At 40.5% G+C, this 19,358-nt stretch overlaps 1 protein-coding gene across 4 annotated transcripts in view; it reads left to right on the forward strand.

Annotated features, from left to right (window-relative positions):
• The window catches only part of LOC139537759 (prolyl 4-hydroxylase subunit alpha-2-like), a 32,668-nt gene extending 13,590 nt beyond the window's left edge, over nucleotides 1-19,078 (forward strand). For 2 of the 4 annotated variants that reach the window (XM_071339495.1, XM_071339497.1), the window contains exons 7-15: nucleotides 1,000-1,199; nucleotides 6,496-6,672; nucleotides 6,853-6,923; nucleotides 7,018-7,117; nucleotides 7,649-7,702; nucleotides 9,060-9,113; nucleotides 16,941-17,009; nucleotides 17,237-17,333; nucleotides 18,328-19,078. In XM_071339495.1, coding sequence (XP_071195596.1) covers nucleotides 1,000-1,199; nucleotides 6,496-6,672; nucleotides 6,853-6,923; nucleotides 7,018-7,117; nucleotides 7,649-7,702; nucleotides 9,060-9,113; nucleotides 16,941-17,009; nucleotides 17,237-17,333; nucleotides 18,328-18,398 — 893 coding nt within the window. In that variant the 3' untranslated portion in view covers nucleotides 18,399-19,078. Of the gene's footprint in view, nucleotides 1-999; nucleotides 1,200-6,495; nucleotides 6,673-6,852; nucleotides 6,924-7,017; nucleotides 7,118-7,648; nucleotides 7,703-9,059; nucleotides 9,114-9,160; nucleotides 9,227-16,940; nucleotides 17,010-17,236; nucleotides 17,334-18,327 lie in introns of all 4 variants that reach the window. The other 2 variants (XM_071339494.1, XM_071339496.1) reach the window with 1 other exon arrangement.
• The last annotated feature ends 280 nt before the right edge of the window (nucleotides 19,079-19,358 follow it).

The following is a 19,358-nucleotide window of genomic DNA, read 5'->3' on the forward strand; positions in this document are numbered from 1 at the left end:
TTGGAAAACCTTCGAGAGGGACAACCCTCTCTGCAGCACTCCACCAATCAGGCCTTTATGGTAGAGTGGCCAGACGGAAGCCACTCCTCAGTAAAAGGCACATGACAGCCCGCTTGGAGTTTGCCAAAAGGCACCTAATGGACTCTCAGACCATGAGAAACAAGATTCTCTGGTCGGATGAAACCAAGATTGAACTCTTTGGCCTGAATGCCAAGTGCCACATCTGGATAAAACCTGGCACCATCCCTATGGTGAAACATGGTGGTGGCAGCATCATGCTGTGGGGATGTTTTTCAGCGACAGGGACTAGGAGACTAGTAAGGAAAGATGAACGGAACATCGACAGAGAGATCCTTGATGAAAACCCATTCCAGAGCGCTCAGGACCTCAGACTGGGCTGAAGGTTAATCTTCCAACAAGACAACGACCCTAAGCACATAGCCAAGACAAGTACTGAGCAAAGGGTCTTTACTTAGTAAAGGGTCTGAATACTTAAGTAAATGTGATATTTCAGTTTTTTTGCTTTGTCATTATGGGGTATTGTGGGGTATCTACAGATTGATGAGCAAAAAACTATTCAATCAATTTTAGAATAAGGCTGTAATGTAACAAAATGTGGAAAAGGTCAAGGGGTCTGAATACTTTCTGAATGCACTGTAACTGAATGCAATGTTGCCATATAATCCCTAGTCTTGCCTCTCGTCTCATAACACGTAACGGCAATTATGAAATAACTGCAGTTGACTGACTCTAAAGACCACAAGAGGGCATCTTATTTCAGACATTCAATGTCAGTGTTTCTTATCCTTGAAAAAAAATACATGTTTTAGTAGCATGTAGAAGAGAGACAGTTGTTTTTCACTCAAACCAATGATGAGAGTTACACATTGTCGAATTGTGCAATCACACAATTAATTAATGCTGATTCTAATATATTTCCCTCATATTCCCCATGTCCTGTTAGTCTGCGTAACTGCATGACCCGTGGTGTACTTACAGACTCTAGTCACCAGAGGGCAGGAGGAAACCTGCGTTACTTTGAGAAGCTGCTGTCCAAGCAGCTGAACGAGCTGAACCAGGAGGGCCAGGAGCCAGCCACAGAGGAGCCCATCCAGCTGGGGACCTACAAGAGACCCAATGACTACCTGCCTGAAAGGGAGATCTACGAGGCCCTGTGCAGGGGAGAGGGAGTCAAAATGGTAAGAGACCGATTGTCTAAGACTCTCCTATGACAGTTGGTTAGGGGTAATGGCCAAAAGTTAGATTTACAATCTGTACGGCTATGCCTTGATAATGTCAATCTAGAGAGAGGGCCATGATGAATAAACTGTCCGAGTGGTGCCATTTTCCAGGACCTGGTACCTCTCGTGGTATGAAAAATAATTTTCACTATGTGCATTGTACAAATTTCCAAAAAAAGCAATCAGGGTTAATTCAAGTTGCCTCCTCTTTAATTCTCCTGTCCCCTAAAAAACATAATGTGAAAACGTACCTGATATTCTAAGAATTGATTCGTGTTGGGCCGGCCCGGGTTTATGGTTTGAGCAACATTGTAGCCTATAGACCAACGCGTGACCGTTGCTGTGGTAAGAGAAGCGTGCGCCTGTATCTCTCACAGAACTGGAATGAGATTCCCTTTCTATGTTATCTCTCTGCTCTGATAGACATGAGCCTGCAACATTCATCTCTCCACCTTTGCATCTTCATCAACCCTTAGTAAACCTGTGATTGACCAGATACAATGCTATTTCACAGTAAAGAAACAGAATTCCAGCATGCTTATAGGGAAGGACACTCAACAAGCACAGCACTTACACAAATGACTGATGATTAGCTGAGAGACATTGATGATAAAATGATTGTGGGGGCTGTCTTGTTAGACTTCAGTGCAGCTTTTGACATTATCGATCATAGTCTGCTGATGGAAAAACGTATGTGTTATAGCTTTACACCCCATGCTCTAATGTGGATAAAGAGTTACTTGTCTAACAAAACATAGAGGGTGTTCTTTAATGGAAGCCTCTCAAATATAATCCAGTTAGAATCAGGAATTCTCCAGGGTAGCTGTTTAGGCCCCTTGCTTTTTTCAATTTTTACTAATGACATGCCACTAACTTTAAAGCCAGAGTGTCTATGTATGCGGATGACTCAACACTATACACGTCAGCTACTACAGCGACTGAAATGACTGCAACACTCAACAAAGAGCTGCAGTTCGTTTCAGAGTGGGTGGCAAGGAATGAGTTAGCCCTAAGTATTTTAAAACTTAAAGCATTGTATTTGGAACAAAACACTCACTAAACCCTAAACCTCAACTAAATCTTGTAATAAATAATGTGGAAATTGAGGAAGTTGAGATGACTGCTTGGAGTAACACTAGATTGTAAACTGTCATGGTCAAAACATATTGATGCAGTAGTAGCTGAGATGGGGAGAAGTCTGTCTATAATAAAGCGATGCTCTGCCTTCTTAACAACACTATCAACAAGGCAGGTCCTACTGGCCCTAGTTTTGTCACACCTTGGCTACTGTTCAGTCGTGTGGTCAGGTGCCACAAAAAAGGACTTCGAAAAATTGCAATTGGCTCAGAACAGGGCAGCACGGCTGGAACTTGGATGTACACAGAGAACTAATATTAATTATATGCATGTCAATCTCTCCTGGCTGAAAGTGGAGGAGAGATTGACTTCATCACTAATTGTATTTATGAGAGGTATTGACAAGTGGAATGCACCGAGCACACAGCTCTGACACCCATGCATACCCCACAAGACATGCCACCAGAGGTCTCTTCACAGTCCCCAAGTCCAGAACAGACTATGGGAGGCACACAGTACTACATAGAGCCATGACTACATGGAACTCTATTCCACATCAAGTAATTCATGCCAGCAGTAAAATTAGATTTAAAAAACAGATGAAAAAAACACCTTTTGGAACAGCGGGGACTGTGAAGCAACACATTGGCACAGACACATGCATACACACACACACACACACACACACACACACACACACACACACACACACACACACACACACACACACACACACACACACACACACACACACACACACACACACACACACACAATAACATACGCACTATACATACACATGGATTTAGTACTATAGATATGTGGTCCAGTAGGGGCCTGAGGGCACACAGTGTGTTGTGAAATCTGTAAATGTATTGTAATGTTTTTAAAATTGTATAAACTGCCTTCATTTTGCTGGACCCCAGGAAGAGTAGCTGCTGCTTTGGCAACAGCTAATGGGAACCATAATAAATGCAAATACAAGTAGAAACATACAGTGCCTTGCAAAAGTATTCATCCCTCTTGGTGTTTTTCCTATTTTGTTGCATTACAACCTGTAATTTAAATGGATTTTTATTTGGATTTCATGTAATGGACATACACAAAATAATCCAAATTGGTGAAATGGAATGAAAAAAATAACTTGTTTCAAAAAATTCTAAAAAAATTCTAAATGGAAAAGTGGTGCGTGCATATGTATTCACCCCCTTTCCTATCAAGCCCCTAAATAAGATCTGGTGCAACCAATTACTGTCAGAAGTCACATAATTAGTTAAATAAAGTCCACCTGTGTACAATCTAAGTGTCACATGATCTGTCACATGATCTCAGTATACCTGTTCTGAAAGGCCCCAGAGTCTGCAACACCACTAAGCAAGGGGCACCATGAAGACCAAGGAGCTCTCCAAACAGGTCAGGGACAAAGTTGTGGAGAAATACCGATCAGAGTTGGGTTATAAAAAAAATCTGAAACTTTAAACATCCCACGGAGCACCATTAAATCCATTATTAAAAATTTAAAGAATATGGCACCACAACAAACCTGCCAAGAGAGGGCTGCCCACCAAAACTCACAGACCAAGCTAAGAGGGCATTAATCAGAGAGGAAACAAAGAGACCAAAAATAACCCTGAAGGAGCTGCAAAGCTCCATAGCGGAGATTGGAGTATCTGTCCATAGGACCACTTTAAGCCACACACTCCACAGAGCTGGGCTTTACAGAAGAGTGGCCAGAATAAACCCATTGCTTAAAGAAAAAATAAGCAAACACGTTTGGTGTTCTCCAAAAGGCATGTGGCAGACTTACCAAACATATGGAAGAAGGTACTCTGGTCAGATGAGCCTAAAATTGAGCTTTTTGGCCATCAAGGAAGCGCTATGTCTGGCGCAAACCCAACACCTCTCATCACCCCGAGAATACAATCCCCACAGTGAAGCATGGTGGTGGCAGCATCATGCTGTCGGGATGTTTTTCATCGGCAGGGACTGGGAAACTGGTCAGAATTGAAGGAATGATGGCGCTAAATACAGGGAAAATCTTGAGGGGAAACCTGTTTCAGTCTTCCAGAGATTTGAGACTGGGACGGAGGTTCACCTTCCAGCAGGACAATGACCCTAAGCATACTGCTAAAGCAACACTCGCGTGGTTCAAGGGGAAACATTTAAATGTCTTGGAATGAATTGAGAATCTGTGATATGACTTAAAGATTGCTGTACAACCCATCTAACTTGAAGGAGCTGGAGCAGTTCTTCCTTGAAGAATGGGCAAAAATCCCAGTGGCCAGATGTGCCAAGCTTTAGAGACATACCCCAAGAGACTTGCAGCTGTAATTGCTGCAAAAGGTGGCTCTACAAAGTATTGACTTTGGGGGGGTGAATAGTTATGCACACTCAAGTTTTCAGTTTTTTTTGTCTTATATCTTGTTTGTTTCACAATAAAACATATTTTGCATTTTCAAAGTGGTAGGCATGTTATGTAAATCAAATGATACAAACCCCCCAAAAATCCATTTTAATTCCAGGTTGTAAGGCAACAAAATAGGAAAAATGCCAAGGGGGGATGAATACTTTCGCAAGCCACTGTAGTTGCAGGAAGAGTGCTGGAGTCAGTGGTGTAAAAAGTACCCAATTGTCATACTTGAGTAAAAGTTAAGATACCTTCATAGAAAATGACTCAAGTAAAAGTGAGTCACCCAGTAAAATACTACTTTAGTAAAAGTCTAAAAGTATTTGGTTTTAAATATACTTAAGTATCAAAAGTAAATGTAATTGCTAAAATATACTTAAGTATCAAAAGTAAAAGTATAAATCATTTCAAATTCCTTATATTAAGCAAACCAGACGGCATAATTTTCTTTTTTATTTAGGGATAGCCAGGGCCACACTCCAACACTTAGACATAATTTACAAATATAGCATGTGTGTTTAGTGAGTCCACCAGATCAGAAGCAATAGGAAAGACCAGGGATGTTCGCTTGATAAGTGTGTGAATTGGACCATTTTCCTGTCCTGCTAAGCATTCAAAATGTAAAAAATACTTTTGGGTGTCAGGGAAAATGTATGGAGTAAAAAGTACATTGTTCTCTTTAGGAATGTAGTGATGTAAAAGTTGTAAAGAAGGGAAATAATAAAGTAAAGTACAGATACCCCCAAAAACTACTAAAGTCGTACTTTAAAGTATTTTTACTTAAGTACTTTACACCACCGGCTGGAGGTGCTTCAGCACCCCTGATAAATTGAAATACATTTGCCAAAGTTATAGAATTACTGGTCTGTTCAGAAATACATTAAATAATTCAGAATACTGCACCAGGAGCAGGCCTATAATTTAGCCACAGAGGATCAACAATAGCTTGTAAAAAAAATTTTTTATTGCCTATCTGTAGATTGTGTGTAACAGTCTACAGTCAGGAATGCACATCTGCCAGTAAACAGCATACAGCCAAAACAAGCCTTTCGCAGTATGTAGAATACAAAAACACAAGTTGGAAAGCAAATGGTTCCTACTGAAAAGAGATGGCTAATCTGACTGTAGATACTTATCAACTTCCAAATAGGCCTATTGAGTGAAGAGCATTGTTTTCGAAAGTTAAACAAGAGCGATATAAGCTTTTGGCACGAGCGCATCGGCCATCGCTGGTGAGTGAGCTACGCATCATTCGGTGAGTCAGTGAAACTGGAAAGCTTTTTTAGGACTATAATTTCCTCCTTATATTGAACATTATGTGTGTCTCCACACACCTAGGCTAGTGTGAAAGTAGCCTGTACGTTCGATAATTTGTATTAAAAAAGATATCTAACATTTGTAGAATTGAATGAAATGCATTAAGAAATGGCCCAATTTTTCTCAGACTCTAGGCTTACACCCCCCCCCCCCCCCCTCCCGTGTGTGCAGCTTCTGAAAGCGCCTCTACTCTACTGCTCTATGCCAACACGCAAGAGCGATGATATGCATGCAATGTTCTATTATAAAGTTGTTGTTTCTTCTGGTGTTCCGGTACCTCAGAACCCCCCAGGTCACACCCCTCTCATCTCCCTTTTCGTTCCGGCACCTCCCAATGTACAAATTAAGCACTGGAGGAGAGATGTGAGGTAACTTTAACGGGGTTTTGAAGAGGAGATGTGAATTCCACTTTAACTCACACTCCCAACCCATTCCACCCTCCACCTCATCCAGACCACTGAGAGGCGCAGCCGGCTGTACTGCCGCTACCATGACGGGAACAGGAACCCTCGTCTGCTGCTCCAGCCCATGAAGGAGGAGGATGAGTGGGACAGCCCACACATCGTCCGCTACCTCAACGCTCTGTCAGACCAGGAGATAGAGAAGATCAAGGAGCTGGCCAAGCCCAGGGTGAGAGGAGCAGCCAAACTGGGCCAGTTCCACTATAACCTTAGATTGTCTCTATTAGTAAATGGAATACTATACCGTATGTCTCAGTGGTAGTATTGAAACATCTTATCATAAGAGAGAGAATGTCTCAGAAACACACGATGGTGTCAATATTAATTTATACTGTATGTCTTTGTATAGCTTGCGAGAGCTACTGTTAGAGACCCCATAACAGGCGTTCTGACCACAGCAAACTACAGGGTATCCAAAAGGTGAGTCATTATGTAGATCATGTTTAGTCATGCCTCATCTCTGGGTGAATGAGTCATGTTGTTGGGTTGAGTCAGTGGATGTCTTGTCCTTCAGTGCGTGGCTGGAGGGGGAAGAGGACCCTGTTATTGAACGCGTCAACCAAAGGATAGAGGACATCACAGGTCTGACAACGCAGACTGCCGAATTACTCCAGGTACCGATCACATACATAATACATACAGTCTACCCATGGCCGTGGGAGGGGGGGACAGGGGCGTTAATTTCAATTTATCAGATGGTGCTGCAATCCCCTCAGCATCCCTACTTCCTGTGGCGATGAGCCTACCTGGTAGACATAGATAACTATACATATAGTCCTGTTAGACAAGCGTATACTGTAGTCTACCTGTTACACTCATCGACATTGGGCATCATGTTAGAATACCCCTCTTCACTTTGTGAAACTTAGCTGATCATTTAACAGTCATCTGGTTTTGTGTGAGTCGTTGTAAACTTCAGGCTCCCATTTTTTCAAAAGTTATCTGATCGGATTTGATTAAATGCATAGAAATAGAATGAATAGAACAGGCGTATCATTGACTTGAATGGGGACGCCCGTTCTGTTAATTCTATTTCTATTACTTTAATCCTATCCGATTCAAGAAATCCGATCAGTTAACTTCTGAAAAACGAGGCCCAGAGGTTGTCCAATAACATAGCTTCTACTCTTTGTCTCACTAAACAGATTGCTAACTATGGGGTCGGAGGACAATACGAGCCACATTTTGATTTCTCCAGGGTAAGGGTAACCTCTAGACGGGGACTAAAGTGGGAAGGGATGCAACAGTCATGTAATCGTTTATCCTGCTGTGATCTATAGAGAAGTACGTTTTCACACGTGTAGCCACACGCCACTTGCTTATGTTGTTTTTTCTCCATTACAATGACAATATATGTTGAGCTAAAAATAAATTAGCGCTGCACATTTAGCTGTCAACATGCAAGACAGTGTCTAAGGTCAATGTGGACCTGTAAAATTAGGGGGATTCTGGCTCTCACCTACTGCTAGAGGTTGCGTCCTAAATGGCAACCTATTCCTTAAGTAGTGCACTATAGAGTAAAGGGAATACAGTGTCATTTGTGGCACAGATAGAGTGGTGTGTATCCAAGAGGGGCCCTGAATTCTTTTATGGCAGATTGCCAAAGGAGACCTAGATGACTGGTTGAATCACAGTTCAACCACGTCCATAACCCCAAGAGCATATTCCTAGAAGGAGAACAACTCAGAGGACATATTCCTAGTAGAGGAAGAATAGTTAGGAACAGTATGTACAGATATATTGGCAGCCTTGCATTTTACAATGGAGTGCAACGGAGCAGAATGTTCTGTTTTCTCTATTCAAAACTGGTTGAATGGCTGTTTTTACCCTGTAGGCACCTGCAACCTACCACAGGGGAGATAAACAACATCATGAACAAGAATCCTTACCTCTAACCAAATTCATTTGAATTTTGTCAAATTTAGTCCAGGCCATTTTTTACTTTGAAGTGAAAAATCTCAATTTAAGTTTAGATTTTATACACGTGTAAACAAATACATGTGTACACACCAAAAGTTCTCAAGTTTAACTTATTTGAGAAGAAATAGTGAATCGTGCAAAAAAAATACATTCAACACACCGTCAGAAGCTGGTTTGAAGTTGTTGGCATGCAGATCACAGCATGATGAAGATTGCATTTTGAGCCTTGGGGACCTCATGTTTTATATTCAGTGAGTATGTTTCTTCCGTCAGGAAGATTTCAGAAGGCACGCAAGATGCTCAGGTCCTCAACCCAGTGGTAGACAGTGGCTCTACTGTTTCTTAGCGGCACCCAGTTGAAGTGCACAACGTACTGTATCAATTGGACTACATGAAAATATATCCAGTTAATCTAATCTATAATCAAAGGATTCAATAGTAGATTATATTTAATATACTAAATATTAAATTGTTGCTCATATTTTTGTGAAATTTGTCAATTTATCCCAATGATTTTCAATAACCACATTAAGTCAAACAGATATTAACAATCAATTTGGTTACAAAGGATTTCTTTAATGGCGGGATCCTACAGCCATTTTAGTCCGGGTTAAAAGTTATAAATATTTGTTGCAGCGTCCTCAGGACATCATGGTCGATGGAAATAGACTTGCTACCTTCCTGAACTACGTAAGTACATGTCTCTGTGTGTATTCAACTTGTGTTTTACTTCATAGAAAGAGGAACCTGATGCTTTCAAAACATTAGGCACTGGAAATCGTGTGGCTACTTTTTTAAATTACGTAAGTATGGGAATCCAGTTGCTGCTGTCAATTTACAGTAGCAGCTACTGATTTAGGGCTCTATTCAACATTACAGCGTGACTGAAATTTAAAGGCAATGTTCCCGCTTTAGCAGAGACAGCATTCACGTTGAATGCTGCATATGTCGGCTCAATCGGCAGTTACCTTAACAGATTGAATAGAGCCCTTAGATTCTTCTTTGTGGCTCTCTGTTTTGCATAATTGTTTTTCGCAGATCCATGACCTCCGTTTCAATATTGGACTTCAATTGATTGCCAAATGGTTGAGAAACATGGAATGTCAATCAATGTTACCGCATACTCATAAAATCACTGGCCATGTCCGAATACACATATTAGTGTGCTACATACTTAAACTGCATACTATGTACTCATCGTCGCATACTATTTATCATGTACCGGTTAGTGAAAGGTATACAGCATGCCACGGCCGCAATGCAGTAGCGACTCCTGACAGGCTGAGTAGGTGGGGCGGAACTGAGTGCGGGTGGGTTTTTTCTCCAAATTCAACAGACATGCATCGCATTAACCAGCCTGATAATAGTTATTTTCTCTAAACTCTGAAAAAAATAGAAATTGAGTTATAGGCCTACTCAGGCTGTTTATAGCCAGACTATCACATTATAGCCAGACTATCACAGCCAACTATACCGTAGTGTAAAAAACTGATCGGAGTTGTGGTGGTAAACATACTTGATCTTGCTATAACTGCTGGTTTGAGTTAGGGCTTCCTGGGTTTCCACACAAAACATGAAACATGACATAATAAAGAACATTAATAGACAAGAACAGCTCAAGGACAGAACTACATCAATTAAACTTTTTTTAATTTTTAAAGGCACACGTAGCCTACATATCAATACCAATACATACACAAACTATCAAGGTCAAATAGGGGAGAGGCGTTGTGCCACGAGGTGTTAATTTATCTGTTTTTTGAAACCAGGTTTTCTGTTCATTTGAGCAATATGAGATGGAACAGAGTTCCATACAATAAGGGCTCTATATAATATTGTACACTTTCTTGAATTTGTCCTGGATTTGGGGACTGTGAAAAGACCCCTGGTGGCATATCTTGTGGGTAAGTGTGTGTGTCAGAGCTGTGTGTAAGTTGACTATGTAAATCATTTGGGATTTTCAACAATGTTTCTAATAAAAAGATAAAGTGATGCAGTCAATCTCTCCTCATCTCTTAGCCAAGAGAGACTGACATGTATAGTATTTATATCAGCCCTCTGATTACAATGAAGAGCAAGACGTGCAGCTCTGTTCTGGGCCAGCTGCAATTTAACTAGGTCTTTCCTTGCAGGACTCGACCACACGACTGGACAATAATGAAGATAAGACAAAACTAGAGCCTGCAGGACTTGCTTTTTGGAATGTGGTGTTAAAAAAGCAGAGCATCTCTTTATTACGGACAGACCTCTCCCCATATTTACAACCATTGAATCTATATGTTTTGACCATGACAGTTTACAATCTAAGGTAACGCCAAGTAATTTAGTATCCTCAACTTGATCAACAGCCACAACATTCATTACCAGATTCAGCTGAGGTCTAGAACTTAGGGAATGATTTGTACCAAATGCAATGCTCTTAGTTTTAGAGATGTTCAGGACCAGTTTATTACTGGCCACCCATTCCAAAACAGACTGCAACTCTTTGTTAAGGGTTTCAGTGACTTCATTAGCTGTGGTTGCTGATTGAATCATCAGCATACATGGACACACGTTTTGTTTAATGCCAGAGGCAGATTATTAGTAAAAATAGAAAAGAGTACAGGGCATAGAGATCTGCCCTGTGGTACACCACACTTTACGTGTTTGGCATTAGAGAAGCTTCCATTAAAGAAAACGCTTCTATTAGATAGATAGCTCTGAATCCACGATATGGCAGCGATATGGCAGCGGTTGAAAAGCCATAACACATACTTTTTTTTCAACAACAGGTTATGGTCAATAATATCAAAGGCTGCACTGAAATCTAACAGTAATCTTATTATCAATTTCTTTCAAACAATCATCAGTAATTTATGTAAGTACAGTACATGTTGAGTGCCCTTCTCTATAAGCATTCTGAAAGTCTGTATTTGGTCAAACACAATTCTTCCCAACAGTTTGCTAAGAGCTGGCAGCAAGCTTAAAGGTCTGCTGTTAGAACCAGTAAAGGCCGCTTTACCACTCTTAGGTAGCGGAATTACTTTGGCTTCCCTCCAGGCCTGAGGTCAAATACTTTCTTCTAGGCCCATATTAAAGATATGACAGATAGAAGTGGCTATATAGTTTTAGTAGTTTATTATTATTTATATTATTAGTGTTTTATGCATGAATACGATGGCTCACTGTTCATTGTTGGCATTTCCTGCCTAAGTTTGCCCACTTTGCCAATTAAGTAATCATTAAAATAATTGGCAACATCAAATGGTTTTGTGATAAATAAGCCATCTGATTCGATAAAAGATGTAGTTGAATTTGTCTTTCTGTCCATCATTTCATTTAAAGTTTTCCAACATTCTTAATATCATTGATCTTGGCTTAATAATATAGTTTCTCCTTTTGCCTTATCCTTCCCAACCATACAATTTTTCAATTCCTCATCAATCCAAGGGGATTTAATAGTTTTTACAATAATTTTCTTAATGGGTGCGTGCTATAAGTAACTGGAATAAGTAGTTTCATAAATGCATTAAGTGCAGCGTCTGGTTGCTCCTCATTACACACCACGGACCAACAAATATTCTTTACATCATCAACATATGAATCACTACAAAACTTATTGTATGACCTCTTATACACTATATTAGGCCCAGCCTTTGGAACTTTGGTTTTCCTAGATATGGCTATTATATTGTTATCACTACATCCTATGGATTTGGATACCGCTTTAAAGCAAATATCTGCAGCGTTAGTAAAAATGTGATCAATACATGTTGATGATTAGTCACATAATTTCTCAATTTGCATTAAGTCAGCTAGTCAGATGTGTAGCCAGACGTATTAGCCACTCTTTTTGCCCCATCTCTTTCAACCATACAGTTTTTCAATTCCTCATCTATCCATGGAGCCTTAACAGTTCTAAGAGTCATTTTCTTAACAGGTGCATGTTTATCAATAATTGGAAGAAGCAATTTCATAAATTCATCAAGTGCAGTGTTTGTGCTCCTTATTAATCACATCAGACCAACAAATATTTTTAACATCATTCACATAAGAGTAACAGCTAAATATTCTGTATGATCTCTTATACACTATTTTAGGCCCAGCGTTTGGAACTTTGGCTTTCCTGGATATAGCCACTATATTGTGATCACTGCATCCAATGGGTACAGATACAACTTCAGAACAAAGTTCTACAGTATTAGTAAAAATGTGATCGATACATGTGGATGAGCTTGTTCCTGTAGTGTTTGTAAACACCCTGGTAGGTTGATTAATAACCTGAACCAGATTACAGGCATTGGTTAGAGTGATAAGCTTCCTCTTTTTTTTTTTTTTACCAGGCAAGTCAGTTAAGAACAATTGTTATTTACAATGACAGCCTAGGAACAGTGGGTTAACTGCCTTGTTCAGGGGCAGAACGACAGATTTTTACCTTGTCAGCTCAAGGGATTCGATCCACCACCCTTTTGGTTACTAGCCCAACGCTCTAATCACTAGGCTACCTGCCACCCCAGGACAGCTTGATGGACAGCTTGATGAAAACCAGTCAATTTTCAGGTCCCCAAGAAAGTAGACCTCTCTGTTTACATCACGTACACTATCAAACATTTCACACATATTATTTAGATAGACTGTTAGCACTTGGTGGCCTATAGAAACACCCCAAAAGAAAAGGCTTTAGATGTGCCAAGTGAACCTGCAACCATAACACTTGACATAAGATATTCTCTTAGCATTACAGGGATATGGCTCTGCATATATACAGCAACACCTCCCCCATAACTATTTCTGTCTCTTCTATAGATGTTATATCCTTGTATTGCTACTGCTGTATCATCAAATGAATTATCTAAGTCTCAGAAATGGCTAGTATATGAATGTTATCTGACGTTAGCAAGTTATTGATTTCATTAACCTTATTTCTAAAGCTACATATATTAATATGGCCTATTTTCAGCCCTTTCCTGGGTAGCTTATCAGAGATAGACATAACATGGAAAAGAACAAACAAAGCAAGAGAAAAAACGCTTCTGGGAGGGAGGGTGGAAGATGAGCCTGTCATAGCGGATGTAAGCAATATCCCCACGCGCTCTGGCAGCTTTCATGGCTGGGATAAGTTCTTTCCTCTTCTGGCGCACAGCTTTAGGATAGTCCTCGTTGAGGAAGATATACATTCCTCTCAAGTTCATGGCTCTTTCCAGAACAGCTACCTTGTCCTTGAACTTTGAACTTGACCACTATCGGCCTGGGCCTATCACCTGGGCTGGTGGTGTGTTTTCCAGTCCTGTGGGCGCCTTCCAGTCGGTGGTCCGTCTTCAATTTCTCAGAGATCATTTCCCTCACTTTGTCCTCAGACTCTGTCCAGGTCTCGTGGAGATTCTGAAATTACGTCCACAACCATGTTGTTTCGCCTTGATTGTCCCTCGAGATGTATCCGTAATTATTATCATGGATTCACACACAGAACGGATGTCCTCTCTCAATTACTTAAAGATTGCTGTCATCTTGCTGTTCTCCTGTTTCACCTTATCGAGCTGACCCTTAAAAAACTACAAACTGTTCTTCAGGTCCTGTACCTCTCTGGTCAGGTCGTCCATTCTTTTATTAGTAGAATCCACGGCTATTTGGACAAAACACTTGAAGCTATTTTCTTGTTGTTGTAACAACTGCTTGTAGGTCTCTTTTTGTTTGTTTAAAAGATCATTCACCTGTGATAGAGAGACACCACTGTCCTCGACGGTACTCCTGCCTGCTTTGGTCTTTGTCATGGTAGCTAGCAACGTAGATTATGTTGTTACTCCTCGCAGTTCCAGACAGGGCAGGTCACAGAAAAGATTGAACACAACAAACAGCAGGGATCTAGACAGCCACAAACCCGGGACAATCCGCGGACCCAGCCACAATGGCTAACCGCGTCGCAGGCTTCATTCAAGCCCTCAAGAAACCCTCTAGCTTGATAGCCATTTAGCCGACGCCAAATTGTGCCTCAGACTCGGCCTGGTCAGCAGGATCACTGAACAGAGAGTAGCAGTCCCAGCAACTGATGCCAAATGTGTCACAGGATCCAAACTAAAAAGTTAGCTAGCTACTAAGAAACTTTCCAATACTCTTTCAAAACAACAAACTTTACAAAACAAGAAACCGAGCTCTCCCTCGTTCCGCAGGAAGTGTTCAACAGTATGTTGCATGATGCTGGGCACTGTGCCAGATAGGGGAAATACACTGGATGCATGCATTAGAAGACTAGGGTGTTTAGGTGCGTGTTCTGTTAGCATATGCATTTATGGGGATGTGTGAAAAAAAATGCCTGTAGCTCATTTACAGTGTGGTTGTTGCGGCGTCGTTTGATGTTCAAAGGGCTGTTGCCCAGTTTATTATTTCAGTTGAATTGTTGAAGATCATGAAGATGGATAAGGTTGAGTATGTAAGAATGGGATGGTTAACAAGGATAGTTAACTAGGTAACAAAAACATACATGGTAGTGATTTCACATAAACAAGATAAACAAATATACTCATGAATCTCAATAACATATTAAATGAATATTACGGTGAAGAAACGTACACAATAGGTTTAAACATGAGTAAATGCTTAAAGGAAACGAATATATCATACAGTAAATGTACTAAATCAAATTATAGTATAAATTAAGAAATAATAACAAAATGACTTGGTCATAAACATCCAAAATACACAAAGGAAAGGGTTACAAGAGAAAAGGTGTCTTGTAACAAAACACTTGCAAACTGAAAGGGTTAGGTCTGCCACACTGATTAGTGACAAGTGTGGGTATTTAAAGATGGTGAATGAGCTGGAGTCCTGCCTCTGCTGGAGGGGGATTGGACAGGGGATGGTGGTTGGTGATAGGGTGAGGGCTGTAGTCAGGGTAGGGGCAATTTACCACAGTAGTCCATATACTGCCCATCTATTCTATTTAAAAAGGACTGAAGACAGAAACTTGGTTCCATTTCAACATATGTATTAGTGAAACCAAAGTGCTGTAACATATATACATTTTATCAAATTGCCTAGTACACACACCAAAACTTTTCAAATGTTCAAATCAAATTGGCTACTGCACAGAAAAACTTAGACAGTCCGGTGCATCGCAAATTCACAACCACTGGACAACAACATAATGAACTAAAGCACTGATAATGTTACGGCTCTCGTTGGTGGTAGGAAGAGTGGACCAAAGCGCAGTGTGGAAAGTGTTCATGATTCTTTTATTTCAAAAACACTAAAACAAAATAACAAACGTGAAAACGAAAGCGCACAGTTCTGTCAGGCAGAAAACACGAAACAGAAAACAAGATCCCACAAAACCCGTAAGGAAAATAACAACTTATATATGATCCCCAATCAGAGACAACGATAGACAGCTGCCTCTGATTGGGAACCACACACGGCCAACAACAAAGAAATAGAAAACATAGACTTTCCCACCCGAGTCACACCCTGACCTAACCAAACATAGAAAATAATAAGGAACTCTAAGGTCAGGGCGTGACAGATAATTGGGAACGAGATCAAAATGACTGCTAAGGCTTGATCCATAAATTAAATCATTAAATAGGTACCCTAGCCTACAAAACTAAAACAATCCATACTGTATGTTCCTTATCAAAAGGCCGGATTAACATGACATCTATAACGCAACCACATCCCGAATCCCTGGTGCTGACAGATTCAGAAATCAAAAGATGGTTTAGTATTTGGTTTAAAAGCTCTGAGAATGCATCATCTGCGATTGCGTTGTTTCCCACTATTCGTTGATTTATATAATCGATCAGCTGTTGTCAAAGCCGAAATGAGTACGATATCCGGGCGTTTATAGTATACTGTATACTCGATTTTCAAAATACTGCATACTATTAAACTTCATTTTTTCGCATACCCTAACGGCCTACTATTTAGGATGCAAGTATGGGTATTCGGACACGGCCACTAACATTGCTACAGTAGATGGTGGTGGGAAAAAAGTTTGTCAAACACTGTAAATTGACCGTTGGAGTCTGTCAGTTAATTTCAGTGTTGTACCCAATCAGGCCCTCAAGGACTGGAATTGCCCACCCCTGCCCTACAGTACACCATAACATGCTATCTCATTTATTGGTCCATGCTAATACTGTAAATATGATGTGAGTGTGTAAATAGATGTAGAATGCCATGCTTTGCAGAACTACAGCGCTTTTGGATGACTACTTTTTATACTGCACTTCTGTCTAGTTGAATGACTGGTTATTATGGATTTGGTGTTATGTTTAGTGTTATTAAACAATGTTGTCATAGTTTCAAGACTTCAAGACTTTCAAAACCCTTCTTCAGATCTTCAGTAATCTTTAGAATTGCTACAGATACATTTTTTTTACAACATGGAAACTATAATTTGTATGATTACATCTGTTACATAAAATTGTTGAATGTAAATACAGAACACATCCCTTAGAGAAGTAGGCTACAGTAAATGGTATTAGCTGGAGTACTTCAGTGTATTAGTGAAGCCAGCTCACAAGGCAGTCTTTTCCCTGACAGATGAGTGATGTTGAAGCTGGAGGAGCCACTGTGTTCCCAGACTTTGGAGCAGCTATCTATCCCAAAAAGGTGAGATATAAACAATTTAACTGCTCTCAAGCACAGCCCTCAGCACTAGGGGCCAGGAAAAACTATTGGTCAGGTCACACGGTCAGAGAAATCTCCTAGCCTTAGCCATCATACAATGTTAGCCTTGGTTGAGAGGGCCCACACTATCTTATAGTGAGCCATTACGTTGATGCAGTGGTGACTTACATGTACTGAACAGGGTATGTCTTCTCAATGTGTGTCCACAGGGAACTGCAGTCTTCTGGTACAACCTCTTTAGGAGTGGAGAGGGAGACTACAGGACCAGACACGCTGCCTGTCCTGTGTTAGTAGGAAGTAAATGGGGTGAGTCCGATGGAGAGTTTAATCTTAACACACAAGCAGCCTCTCTAATCTCAGTCTGTTTATTGGTGTCAGTCATTTGATGTGTTTCTTTGACTACTTCCTAGTCAGTCTTCCTTGTGTTTCTCTATTGTATCCCTCATGTAGGCTGCAATCAAACCTTCATAGCAATGTTACGGCAGTGTTTTTGTTCACAAACTTCTGATGGCACATACACTTACTTTGATAATAGGAAGCCTTTACCTGTGAGTGGAGTCTTCCTGGTAGTAGTAGGTTTCAACAGAGCCCTTAACCCCATTTCCACTGGCACTTTGAATTAAGGTCAAATTAGGGCTAAATTCGAGCTGGCTCGAATGGAATACTCAAATTCGAGCTGGGTCGGAGCCCAGTTTCACAGCCCAGTTTTACTAAGCAACTGCCAGCTGATCACCGCTGGTTGCTGACACCACGTTTAGCTAGGTTGTCTGGGCTTGTTGCTGACTGTTAGCTATCACAATGACAAGCAGTACTGCAGTAGTCAGACATGACACGAATTACCACTATAGATGAATTCTTCATTTATTTTTGCACTACACAATACACTTTTATGAGAACAGTCAGCCCTCGAATGATAGCTAGCTAACGTTAGCTAACATTAGCTTGCAAATCAAAGTTGAAACAAGCCTACTTGTTAGCATTAACATGAGCTAGCATTCATTTTATCTGGTGAGGTTGTATTGAAACCTGTCATCTGGTTTGCTTGGTTAGCTAGCTCTGTTCTTATATCTATTTATTGTGTGTTTTAGTTTTACTTTACTTTATAGTACTATACATTGATTACTGCATTGTTGGGAAAAGAGTTTGCAAGAAAGGAATTTCACTGTAATCGTGCACGTGACAATAAAACTTTAAGCTTTGAGTCGTTCTGTTAGTAGTAGGTTTTAACCGAGCCCTTAGTCTCGCACATTGGAGAGAATTGAGATTGGCACTGACATTTTATATTTCTCTGTGTTGCCAGTGTCCAACAAATGGATCCATGAGCGAGGTCAAGAGTTTAGGAGGCCATGTGGCCTGACAGAAGTGGACTGAACCAAACCTCTCACCACTGACCTCAGACTGGAGGTGTACACTCTACCTACAGTGCCTGAACATTTTATTGATCTCTCTCACACACACACACACACACACACACACACACACACACACACACACACACACACACACACACACACACACACACACACACACACACACACACACACACACACACACACACACACACACACACACACACACTGTGGTATCCATTCTGGCTTTTAACAATGTGTTGAGTCTTGGCTCTTCAGTACCTATGCAGATAAAAGGAGGTGGATATGTGAATATACTGTGGGTATATGGCGTTAAAGGCTCTAATTTCTTGTTTTGTTTACTTGTTGTTTGTTTAGCATTATGATTATTATTTTTTTTTTTAAATGACATGCATAATCACATACTGACAGCACAACCCTATGAGAACTTACTGTTTTCTGTCCACTACATTTGTATTTACAGACTGCTTAAATTATTACACCGTATGATTGTGACATTTTTTAAATATGGAAAATGTGAACCACAAGAAACAGTGTCTTTTATTAATGCCCCAATTCAGTCGTTTTCATTTTATTTTTCAATCATCACTTTTGTCTACTAAATCTCAGTGATCCTCCTTGGGCCACTGAAATGTTCAGTCCGACTGTGTTGGCGTGGTGATATAAATTTGAATATATTTACATACAGGTCTGATTGGTTGATAGAATCACCCCCTTACCCCTTCAAAAATAAAACAAAGGCACATGGTATTCAAGCTGTCAGTTGGAGCTGGACCCTGAAAGACAAAACTTCCACAGGTCTGAAGGCTACTTTGTTTTGTCATCAATCACACTTAACCATCTGGCAGTCCGACGGACAAATCTGGGTTTGGCCAATGCCAGGAGAACGCTACCTGCCCTAATGCATAGTGCCAACTGTAAAGTTTGGTGGAGGAGGAATAATAGCCTGGGGCTGTTTTTC

The sequence above is a fragment of the Salvelinus alpinus genome, chromosome 13 (assembly GCF_045679555.1).
Source record: "Salvelinus alpinus chromosome 13, SLU_Salpinus.1, whole genome shotgun sequence".
Classification (NCBI taxonomy): Eukaryota; Metazoa; Chordata; class Actinopteri; order Salmoniformes; family Salmonidae; genus Salvelinus; species Salvelinus alpinus.